Source organism: Zonotrichia leucophrys, chromosome 11, assembly GCF_028769735.1.
Source record: "Zonotrichia leucophrys gambelii isolate GWCS_2022_RI chromosome 11, RI_Zleu_2.0, whole genome shotgun sequence".
NCBI classification, from domain to species: domain Eukaryota; kingdom Metazoa; phylum Chordata; class Aves; order Passeriformes; family Passerellidae; genus Zonotrichia; species Zonotrichia leucophrys.
The window spans coordinates 2,778,263-2,789,663 of record NC_088181.1 but is presented as its reverse complement, the minus strand read 5'-3'; the positions used below and the strand labels follow the sequence as shown (position 1 = coordinate 2,789,663).

The following is an 11,401-nucleotide window of genomic DNA, read 5'->3' as shown; positions in this document are numbered from 1 at the left end:
GGAAACGCAGCCGGGGTGAGCGGGGAGCGCCTTCTGGGGCGGGGGTGTGGGGGTCTTCCCTCTCACTGGCTGAGCCCACGCGTGGGAGGGGAATTCACCCCTCTAACACCGCCCTCGCCCGTGATTCCGCATCCCTCCCGCACCCTCGGGAGCTGCAGCACCCGCCCGCCGTGCTAAAGCGCAATAAAGCCCCAAATAAATAAAGAGAGAGGCGAAAGGAGGGATTTGAGGAGCAGCACCCACCCCCGAGCTGCCTCCCCGCCCCTGGAGCATCCTCACCGGGGAGGGATGGAACGGAGCCGCCCGGAGCATCCTCAGAGCAGCCACCGAGGGTCTTCCCCCCTCACCCTCCTCCTCCTCTCCCACCTCGGGGAGTCCCCCGCTCCTTGAGACACTCCAGGCACGGATTAGCAGAACAATCAATACTCGCGCGTTCGGCCGGAGACAGTCCCGGGGCTCCCTCTCTCTCTCTCTCCCCGAGCTCCCTCCCCCAGCCAAATTCTCGCTTCCTCCCTTGTTTTCCCCTCTCGGCGGTGGGAAATCCTTGGAGGCGGGGATGCGGCTTTTCTCTCCGTTCCTTTTTCCCAGCTCGTGTGTGCTGCAGTGTTATCCCTGTTATCCCTTCCCTGCCGGCGGCATCGCTGCAGCTCCGAACGGGATCGGCATCCGAGAGGCTCCGATGGCCGGGGAAAAAAGACAGAGGGGGGTTCTCGATGCTGTTGGTTCCATCGCTCTTTCCCTAAATTGAAAAAAAAAAATAAAAGAAAAAAAAAACAACACACACACACAAAAAACCAAAAAAAAAAAAAAAAAAAAAAAAAAAAAAAAAAAAAAAAACCAAAAAAAACAAACCAAAACAAAAACCAAAAAAATAATAAACAACGCGGCGATGGAGGCGCTCCTGGATGGGTTTCCCCTCCTCTCTCCAGCTGACGAGCCCCTTTTAAAGCAGCAGCGAGGAGCGGTCCCGCCCGGAGCCCCCGGCAGGAGCAGGACACGAATGAGCTCTCCCCGTTCCTGCTGCATCCCGGGAAACGCGGGAAGAAAGCGTGGAAATCAGGGATTCCCAATCCTGCTGCACCCAAGGATTGGGGGAGCGGGGGTGGAAATCAGGGATTCCCAGTCTCGAGGGGAAGAAGGGTGTGAATTAGAGCTCCCCATTCCTGCTGCATCCCGGGAAACAGGGGAAAAGGGGTGGAAATCAGGGATTCCTAATCCTGTATCCCAATCTTGGGGGAAAGAGGAAGGCTGTGAATCAGAATTCCCCATTCCTGATCTATGCTGGGAAATGGGGAAGAAGGGGTGCAAATCAGTGATCCCCCATTCCTAAACCATGCCGGGAAATGGGAGGAGGAACCCAAAAATCAGAGCTCCCCACTCCTTCTGCATCACGATTTTGGGAGCAAGAAGGGCTGTAAATCAGTGATTCCCACTCCCGCCTTAGTCCTGCCCAGGGGAAATGGGGGGATAAATCAGAGCTCCCCATTCCTGCTGTACCCCAGGATTTGGGGAGCAGGGCAAAAAAAAAAAAAAGTGTTCCCCATTCCTGCTGCATCCCGGCCTGGGGGAGAGAGGGAATGTGAATTTGAGCTCCCTTCTCCTGCTGCATGGCGGCCTGGGGTAGACCGGGATGTGAACCAGAGCTCCCCATTCCCGCTGTATCCCAGGATGTGGGGAACAGGGCAGAAAACAGTGCTCCCCTCTCCTGCTCCATCCCGGCCTGGGGTAGAGCAGGAATGTGAATTTGAGCTCCCCATTCCTGCCGCATCCCGGACTAGAGAGGAGAGGGAATGTAAATCCGTGCTCCCCATTCCTGCCTCATCCCGGCCTGGAGGGGAGCAGGATGGGAATTTGAACTCCCCATTCCCGCTGTATCTCGGCTAGATACTGCAACCGGGAGGAATGTGAATTTGAGTTCCCCATTCCTGCCCCATCCCAGCCGGGCTCCTCAGGAATCTGAATTTGAGCTCCCCATTCCTGCCCCATCCCGGCCGGGCTCCTCAGGGATGTGAATTTGAGTTCCCCATTCCTGCCCCATCCCGGCCGGCCTCCCCAGCAATGCCCTCCCGGTGGGCACTGCCCGCCCCTCGGCCCTGGCCCAGCACAGAACCCGGTCTCTCGGTGCCACCCTGGGATCAGGGATGTGTTTCCTTCTCTCCCAGCCTTCCAGTGCCCGCTATGGATTTTCTGCCAAGTCCCTTTGGAAATGACAGAGGAGCTGGTGGCCTTCCCCAAAAACCGCTCTCCCGAAGCTCCAGGGAAGGTGGGAGTGCTTGGGAGGGACAGGACAGCTCTGCTGGGCTGTGCAGGGCATTCCTGGCGGGAATGTGTTTGTTCCACCAGGGAAACGCTGCCTTGGCTGGGCTGTGGGGAGAGATGGAAAACCACTGGCTCGGCTCCCCAGGACCGAAACTGGCTGGGGTTTGGGACAGGTTTGCAAACGCGGTGGTGGATGGCAATACAATAAAAAAAATTAGGAGACGAATCCACCATCCTCATCCTGTTCCCTGAGCCCCACACAGCATCAGCCAGTCCCGGGGCCGAGCTTGCTCCCCTGAGCTGCGGGAGAGGGGCTATGGGGGTTTGTGCTGCTCCTTCAGGGGCTGAAATACAAATCTGGTCATGGCAGCCTTCAAAAGTCACCCTGGGCCTTCCTCCTTCCTTCACTTCTTCCTTCCTTCCTTCCCCTCTGCTCCGGCCAGGCTGGAGTCACCTGTTGTGACAGATTCTGATCGCGGTACCGAGATCCCTATCGCAGCTTTTAAACAGTCAGCAAAGGATCCTCTCTCTTCTCCTGTGACACCAGCCCGCCCCAAAAAGCTCTCATGGGACACCAGCCCACCCTAAAAGTCTCTCCTGTGAAACTAGCCCGCCCCACTGCGGCACCAGCCCACCCCAAAGGGCTCTCCAGAAACACCAGCCCACCCCAAAAGGCTCCTCTGAAACACCAGCCCACCCCAAAGGGCTCTCCTGAGACACCAGCCCACCCCAAAGGGCTCTCCAGAAACACCAGCCCACCCCAAAAGGGCTCTCCAGAAACACCAGCCCACCCCAAAGGGCTCTTCTGAGACATGAGCCCACCCCAAAGGGCTCTCCTGAGACATGAGCCCACCCCAAAGGGCTCTTCTGTGACACCCGCCCACCCCAAAAGGCTCTCCAGAAACGCCAACCCGCCCCAAAAAGCTCTCATGAGACACCAGCCCACCCCAAAGGACTCGCCGTGGGGTGTTTGGGGTGACAGGGGACGGGGCCCAGTGACAGGAGGGGACACAGCAAGGGGACGATGCTCGCAGCCCCGCAGGAACTCTCCAGAGGGGACAGGAGTGGCGCAGATCCCGTGCTGGAGCATCCTGCAGGACGAAGTGGGGAAAAAAACACCAAAAAAAGGAATTTGGGGGAAAAGGGGATGCCAGGAACTGTCCAGCAGCAGCGCGGGGGGAGCTTGCAGAGCCCTGGGGGTGTCCCAGATCCCATCCCTGCCTGAGGAAAAGGGTCCCCAAATTCCCATCTTCCCAGGGAAGATGTGGGAGCGACCCCAGGATTGCTCCACGCGGGTGGGAAAAGCCACAGCAGGCACCTGACCTCAGCCATCCCCCCCACAGCCACCCGGGACCCACGCAGGAAAAAAATCCCACGGGAAGATGGTCTGGATTGTGGAAGAATTATTTCCCAATTCGTATTTCCCCCCCCTTTTTCTCCTATTTATTTTCTTTTCATCATTTTTCCCCTTTATTCTCCTATTTTTTTAATCCTTTACACTGTATTTTCTCTTATTAAGAAAGCACTTTGACTTTTATTTCATTAAAAAATAATAAAAAAGAAGAAAAATATAAAATTAGATAAAAAACTCCCTCCGACAGCCAGGAAAAACGGCGGGGAGGTTTTTTTACAAGAATGTTCCTTAAAACACAGATCAACTGAGGTTCAGACATTTTTTTCTCATTTAAATCGAGACTTTCGCTGCTTTTTGCCAGCTTTCAAGCGCAGGCGAAATTTAACCGGTCAAAACCAATTTAGATCATCGATTTTAACAGCCTGACGAGGATATAACACAAAAATAAAGGATTTGAGGGGCACTGGGGGGCTGCGGGAGGTGGGATGGGGCACGGGTGGGATTTTTTGCTGCATGGATGTGATTTTATAGCTGGGAAAGGAGCCTGGCTCCAGAAATCTGGGCTTGAAAAGTTCCAAAGATCTCCTAAACTCGGCTTTAGGCTTTGCCGGCATTCCCAGGCTCTCGGGATTGCTAAATCCGGCGCTTTGCCCTGGATTAAAAACCTTGAACAGGTTAAAAGATGATTTGGGAAAAGCCAGAATATCTGACAGAGCCCGGCCTTGCGAACCTGAGCATCAATAAATGAAAATAAAAAGTTAAAAACAGCCAATTCTTCCACCAAGAGAGGATTTCAAACCCGAAACGATTCCCGAGTGAACTTTCCACCTTTCTAAGACTCCGCGGCGAGGCCGGGTTGAAATGATCGCTCTCACTCCCAGGCACTCGGGATTCCTTTCAAGAAAACCAAATAAATAAATAAATGAAATGGATTTTTTTTTTTAGGGGTGGGTGGGTGTTTTCTGCCCTGGGAAGAGACGGCTCCGGGCGTGCAAGGAGGGGGCGAGAGGAGCAGAAATTCCCCTCCCTTCGCCTCCTCTTTTCCTGTTTTCCCCATGGCAGGCCTGGGAAAAATCCCGAAATTTCACCCTGGCAGGGATTTGGGATTGAGCCCCGCTGTTTTTCCTTCCCCACCCTCCCCAGTTGTACAATTCCAGCTCTTCACGTGAATTCAACCTCGTCTCCAAGAAAGAAACCTCCAGGAAAATCATTTTTCTTTTAAAAACAACCACTGCCACGTTTTCTGCGTGAAGGACGGAAAAATAAAAAAACCTGTTAAAAAATCCCCAGTTTATACACAGAGAAGCGGCAGACTTGGAGCAGAAAAAACCAGCATGGATTTATTTTAAGGTAAGTACAACAATTAGGACCACATAAGACAAACGAACTTTGAAGCAGGTTAAAGCAAATAAGTCCTTAGGAATGGTAAAGGTGAAATCTATTATACAAAACATCACACGTCGTAAATAATAATAAAAAAGTATCAGATACTTTGTCTATTTTTTTTCCTTAAAAAAAAAAATCCACCAGCAAAAAATAAATTATTTCCTCGTCTTGAGAAAAGAACAGCTCTAAAACGAAAGAAAATCTATTGCATAATTGTACACAGAAGAAAAAGAAATCACTTGTCATGAATTTGGAAGTTAGGAACCGTTGGGCGAGAAAAAAATAATCCAGTGAACTCAACTTTAAATATTATATTAATGGCTCTGAAAATCAGCCTGATTAGAAATCCACATATTTTTTACAGCACAACAGAGAACTCAAAAATACCCAGGACATATATTTATATATATATTTATAAACTTTTTTTTTTCCTTTTAAAACGTATAAATGGTCGTTGCGATATTGGTCCATAACTTATTTTTCTGAGACCCCCTATACTTTAGCATATAAAATTTGCCACTTTTAGATAAACATATATATAATTTTAAAAAGCTTTTTATTTTCTTTTTTTTTTTTCTTTTTTAAATGAGAGATCCCCCCTTTTTTTTTTTTTCAAGTAAAATCTACTTGTCCGGAATTTAAGGAAGGCTTTTTGGGATCTTCAAACTCTGTGGCCGCAAAGTCCACGGGGAAGCTGTGTCAGATTTATTTTTGTTGCCGTGGGTTTATTTCTCCCGATTTTTAAAAAATAATTATTATTAATATTTTTTTTTTTTTTCAAATGGGTCTTAGCGGGGGTTACTGGCGGCTACTCAGTACTTAGTGCAGTCGTAGGAGTAGGGGGCGGCGTGGCGGTATAGGGAGGGCGCGGATCTGTAGGGGATCTGACAGGCGGAGTTGCTGCTCACCTGGTGCTCGCTCAGCGCCGCGCTCTCCATGCCCAGCCGGTGCGACGTGAACATTTCCCGCACGTTGGGAAAAGTCTGCTGCTGAGAGCCGAACGTGTGCCCGGGCAGGTGGCTCAGCTCAGCGCCGTGGTTCAGGTACCAAGAAGCCGCAGGTTGTCCCCCCGCTGCTGCAGCCGCCGCCCCTCCGCTTCCTCCTCCTCCTCCTCCTCCTCCGTGGGGATGCGCGGTGCCCAGCGCTCCGTCCTGCCCCGCGGGCAGGCTCAGCGTGCCCAGCGGTGACGGAGGATGCTCGGCCATGCCGTCCTCCAGCGGGGCGCACATGTGCGCGGTTCTGTCGCCGCTGTAGAGGCTCATGGCCCGCATGCTGCAGTGGTAGCTCCCACTAGTGTCCAGCGCCTGGCCGCAAGCCGCGCCGTAGCCCGACGGCTGCCCCGCGGGGTACCCCAGCGCCAGCCCGCCGCCCGTGCGGCCCGAGGCGGCACTCACCGGGCTCAGCTCGGCCGCGGGGGAAGTCCGCAGGGTCATGATGCTCTCCACGCTGAAGCCCGGCAGCCCGTTGCCCGCAGGGTGATGCTCGGGCAGCGCCGCGTCCGGAGAGGCGGCGGCGGCGGGCGGCGAGGCGGCGCTGCGGGGGCTGTCCCGCACGGCCCCGCCGCTCGCCGGGCTCAGCGTCTCCACCTTGGTGATCACGGGCAGCTCGGGAGAAGCCGTCTCGCTCTTGATCACCACTTTCTTCTCGGAGGCCGGCGCCGAGGCGGAGGAAGAGGAAGAGGAGGAAGAGGCTTCCTTGGGGAGGTCGGCGCCGGGCAGCCCGGGGGGCTTGGGCTGCTCCTTCAGCAGCCGCTCCCGGGCCTCCTCCTTCTCCTTGGACACGTCCTTCTTCTTGAAGCGTCTCCGGCGGCGCAGGAAGCTGCCGTTCTCGAACATGTTGTAGGAATCGGGGTCCAGGGTCCAGTAGCTGCCCTTGCCCGGTTTCTTGTCGTCGCGGGGCACCTTGACGAAGCACTCGTTGAGCGAGAGGTTGTGGCGGATGCTGTTCTGCCAGCCCTGCTTGTTCTCTCGGTAGAAAGGGAAGCGGTCCATGATGAACTGGTAAATCCCATTGAGCGTGATCTTCTTGTCGGGGGCGTTCTGGATGGCCATGGTGATGAGGGCGATGTAGCTGTAAGGTGGCTTCACCAGGTCCTTGGGGGCGGTGGGTTGGTGCGGGTGGTAGGGGCCGTAGGAGCGCCCCATGCCCGCCGCGTACTGCTCGGCGTGGCCCGAATAGACGCTCATGGGGTTGCCCATGCCGCCGTAAGTCCCGGCAGCCCGGTAGTAATTCTGCTCGCTTAAATACGGCACCACTCCCAAAGCGTTGGGGTCCGAGACGGAGTAGCGAGCCTGCATCATGGAGAGGGGCTGCCCGCGGCCGCCGAGGACAGGAGGAAGAGGAGGACGGTGGAAAGGCCTCACCCCCGTCCGGGACCCCTCCGCGGAGAAGGGAGAGAGGGAGAGAGCGGGAGAGAAAGAGAGAGAGAGTCTCGGAGCCGAGCTCAATCCCAGCGTGTCCTCTAGCAGCGGCACCGCAGCGGCATCCTCCGGGTCGCCGGGGGCAGGGTGGTCTCTGGCGGCCTCTCCCTCCCTCTGTATGACTGTGATTCTGCTACACACGCCTACGGCCCGCTGGGGAGCTGGGCTGGTGGTGGGGGGTCTGTTCTCGCAGGAAAAGGGAATTTAAAAAAAAAAAAAAAAGCACAAACAAAACAAAAGTATAAAAAAAAAAATTAAAATTTGGGGAAAAAACGTAGAAAGAAAAAGCCGAAAAAGCAGCCTTGCGGAAAGCCCAGTCGTTGTCACAAGAGCGGCCCGGAGCGTTGCGGAGCCCCCGGAGGGGTGCGGGAGCCGCCGCCGAGCTCCCTCCCGGCCGCGCTGCGCAGCTTCAAAACCGCCCCGCGCCGCCGCCGCGCTTTTACTGCCCGCCGGCCCCGCCCCCCGGCCCCGCCGCCAGCCAATGGCAGCGCGCGGCGCCGCGGCCGCAGCCAATGGGAGCGCGGGACGCGGCGGCGCTGCCGGGCCGGGCCCCGCTCCGGCACCCGCGGCACCCCCGGGCCCTCCGTGCGGGGTTCGCCGGTTCTGCCCCAAAAACAGCCCCGAGCCGGGCCGGGGATGTGCCCGCTGCCCGCGTCCCGCTGCCCGCTTCCCGCTTCCCGCTGCCTGCCCCGTGCTAACGGCGGGGTTTGTCAGCGCTCAGTGCGGGCAGGTTGATGGCGGTGTCGCGGTGTCCCCGTGTCCCCATGTCCCGGTGGCCAGCGGGCCGTGCGGTCACGGTTTTACATGTATTTCTATGGAATTTATCCGGAGAAGCCGCTGGGTTCTCGCACCGTAGCGGGGACATCGCGGCTCGGCCCCGGTGGTGCCGTCGTTGCGGGTTCAGAGCGCTTTGAATGTTGCGGGTTCAGCGGGCTCTGCCGCTTTGGGGGAGTTTGGGGATATTTTATTATTACAGGAAAAACCCAACAAACCCGACAAAAAGCAGCGAGCGCATTTAAGTGTCTGTATTTTATTTTCGTTCCGGGCATTGAGGTGGATTTTCTCGTGGCTGTGAAATCCGCCCCTGTGCCTTGTCCCTAATGAGTTCATTAGAGGCAATCAGAGCGGGACAATTAGGGACGCATGGTGACCAAGTGTAAACTCAAGTGTTGGGGGAAACTGCTGCGAATTGTTCTGTTCCACCCGGGAGAAGCGTGGATCTGCGGGCGAAGGAACCGAGGTGGGAAACCAGCGATTTCCCCGCTCCGCAGGGAAAAAAAATATAAAAATCAGAATATATCTATAATCAAAAATAGCGCTGCAAAATCGATTTGAGTTCGAAAAGAGCGAGATAAGGTCGGAATTAATTTGCTGTCACTTCTCTCGGGCTCCTTCCCGCCGCCTCCCCGAGCCTGGCTGCTGCCGCTCTGATTCCCGAGCGGTGATTTTTGGGTTTCTTACACTGTAATTTTGCCTTGCCCTCCTTGCAATTTGTGCGGTTTCGTAAGGCTTTAAACAAAGATATTTTTTGCCCCCAAAGTCGGGCTGGGATTTTGGGCGGCTGCTGGCACCGAGGGTCCCTTTCCCGCTCGTGGGAACCCGGCGGGGCTCTTAATTACCGGAGATTTTCTTAATAAGAAAGGAAACGATTTTATGCGATAACTAAAGGGAGGGAAAAAATTAAATTATGAGGCAGATCCTCTACAAGGAGGGATGGTTAAAAATGATCTGCGATGGAAAAATTGATTGGGGAGGTTCTTCGGGTGTTTCAAAATTGTTATTTAGTTCTGACGGAAATAATTTTGAATGTTCGGGGAGGGTTTCATCCACCGAGAAAATGTGCGGGGATATTTTGTTTGGGAAAACAAATAATGGATTCAGCGAGATAAGCTGATACTTTTAATGTAAATGTATGACCATAAGAGAAAACTTTTATTTTTTTTTCAGGAATAATTTGAGAACGACTTCACACTTTTATGTTCGGTTTTCAAATAAATCACATTTCTCGTAACAACTCGGGCTGCGTCTCATTGTACACAAGCAAATGGGATTTCTTTAACGATAAAAGTTTATAAAATGCTGGGATTTTATAAAAGAGAGCTTGAGCAAAGCCGCCCCTGTGGTGTCGCAGTGCTGTCCCTTCCTAGAAGCCTGGAGAAATATCCTCGATGGAATCTTACCTCCCCTCGGCTGAAAACTGTACTGAGCTGAATTTCTACAGAACCCCCAGAAGCAGCAAAAGTTCTTTGCTTGGTGCAGCTGGGCACCGAGCAGAGACCGAACCAGCGGGCTCGGAAAAACCCAAAATTCGAATGGCTTGAATAAAACAAAACAAAATAAAATAAAAATTAGTATTATGAAAAATTCGCTGGGGAGCGCGGGGAAAGGAGCCCCTTGGAGGAGGAGGAGAGCGGGAGGCGCTTGGAAATGCGGGATTTTCCCCGCGGGGCTCCCTTCGCCCGCTTCTCCGGGGCAGCCGCCGCTTTTCCTCTCGCAACCTTTACCGGCAGCGGAGCTTTCGGGGCGCCCCGGGGGCCGTTCCCGGGACCGTTCCCGGTGTTGTTCCCGTGGCCGCTCTGGGTCAGCTCCGGAGCCGTTCCCGGTGTCGCTCCGGGGCCATTCCCGGTGTCATTCCCAGGGCCGTTCCCGATGTCATTCCCGGGGCTGTTCCCGGTATCGTTCCCGGGACTGTTCCCCGGGCTGTTCCCGTTGTCGTTCCCGATGTCATACCCGGGCTGTTCCCAGTGTTATTCCCGTTGTCGTTCCCGGTGCCGTTCCCGGGCTCGCTCCGCTCTCACCTGCCCGCGGGGGCTCCGCGCGGCGTGTGTCGCCCCCCAGGGGACACCGCGGGAACTGCAGCGCTCCCCGGCACCGCCCGGACGCGGGACAGGACGGACGCAGACAGGGACGACAGGACAGGGACAGCAGAGGGAGGGAGAAGCGAGAGGAGAATGAGGAAGAACGGGAGAGAGGAGGAGAACAGGAAAGAGAGGGGAGAAAAAAGAGGAGGAAGAAAGAGGAGAAGGAAGAAAAGGAGGAGAGGAAAGGAAGGAAAGAAAGGAAAGGAAGGAAAGGAAGAAAAGGAAGGAAAGGAAAGGGAAAGGAAGGAAAGGAAGGAAAGGAAAGGAAAGGAAGAAGGAAGAGGAAAGGAAAGGGAAAGGAAGAAGAAAGGAGGAAAGGAAAAAGGAAAGGAAGGAAAGGAAAAGGAAAGGAAAGGAAAGGAAAAGGAAAGGGAAAGGAAAAAGGAAAAAGGAAAGGAAAGGAAAAAAAAAGGAAAGGAAAGGAAAGGAAAGGAAAGGAAGGAAAGGAAAAAGGAAAAAGGGAAAGGAAGGAAAAAGGAAAGGAAAGGAAAAAGGAAAGGAAGGGAAGGAAAGGAAAGGAAAGGAAAGGGGAAAGGAAAAAGGAAAGGGGAAAGGAAAGGAAAGGAAAGGAAAGGAAAGGAAAGGAAAGGAAAGGAAAGGAAAGAGGAAAGGGAAAGGAAAAAGGAAAGGGAAAGGAAAAAGGAAAGGGGAAAGGAAAAAGGAAAGGAAAGGAAAGGAAGAAGGAAAGGAAAGGAAAGGGGAAAGGAAAAGGAAAGGGAAAGGAAAGGAAAGGAAAGGGGAAAGGAAAAAGGAGGGAAAAGAAAAGGAAAGGGAAAGGAAAGGAAAGGAAAGGAAAGGAAAGGAAAGGAAAGGAAAGGAAAGGAAAGGAAAGGAAAGGAAAAGGGGAAAGGAAAGGAAAGGAAAAAGGAAAGGGCTCTGTCTGACACCAGTCCAGCCAAGACCCACTGATGCACATGAATCGCTCAGAGCTGGAGGGAAAAATTCCTGAACTCAGCAGAGTCATGGTCTTTGTGGAGAGAAAACAACTCAGAAAAGGAGTTTGCATCTGCAGCCCTCAGAGAGGAGCGTCCCAATTTATTCTGATTTTTTGGGGCGGCACAGCTGCAGCTGGCTCTGACCGAGGATCTGCAGCATCCCTGCCAAGTGGGGTATAATAATAA

General features: G+C 53.9%; 1 protein-coding gene across 1 annotated transcript; it reads right to left on the bottom strand.

The window, feature by feature from the left end:
* Window positions 1-4,988: 4,988 nt before the first annotated feature.
* On the bottom strand, window positions 4,989-7,805 carry FOXC2 (forkhead box C2). Its single transcript, XM_064723086.1, has one exon. It carries the CDS (start codon window positions 7,297-7,299, stop codon window positions 5,812-5,814), a length of 1,488 nt encoding a protein of 495 aa, XP_064579156.1. The 5' UTR covers window positions 7,300-7,805; the 3' UTR covers window positions 4,989-5,811.
* Window positions 7,806-11,401: the final 3,596 nt, after the last annotated feature.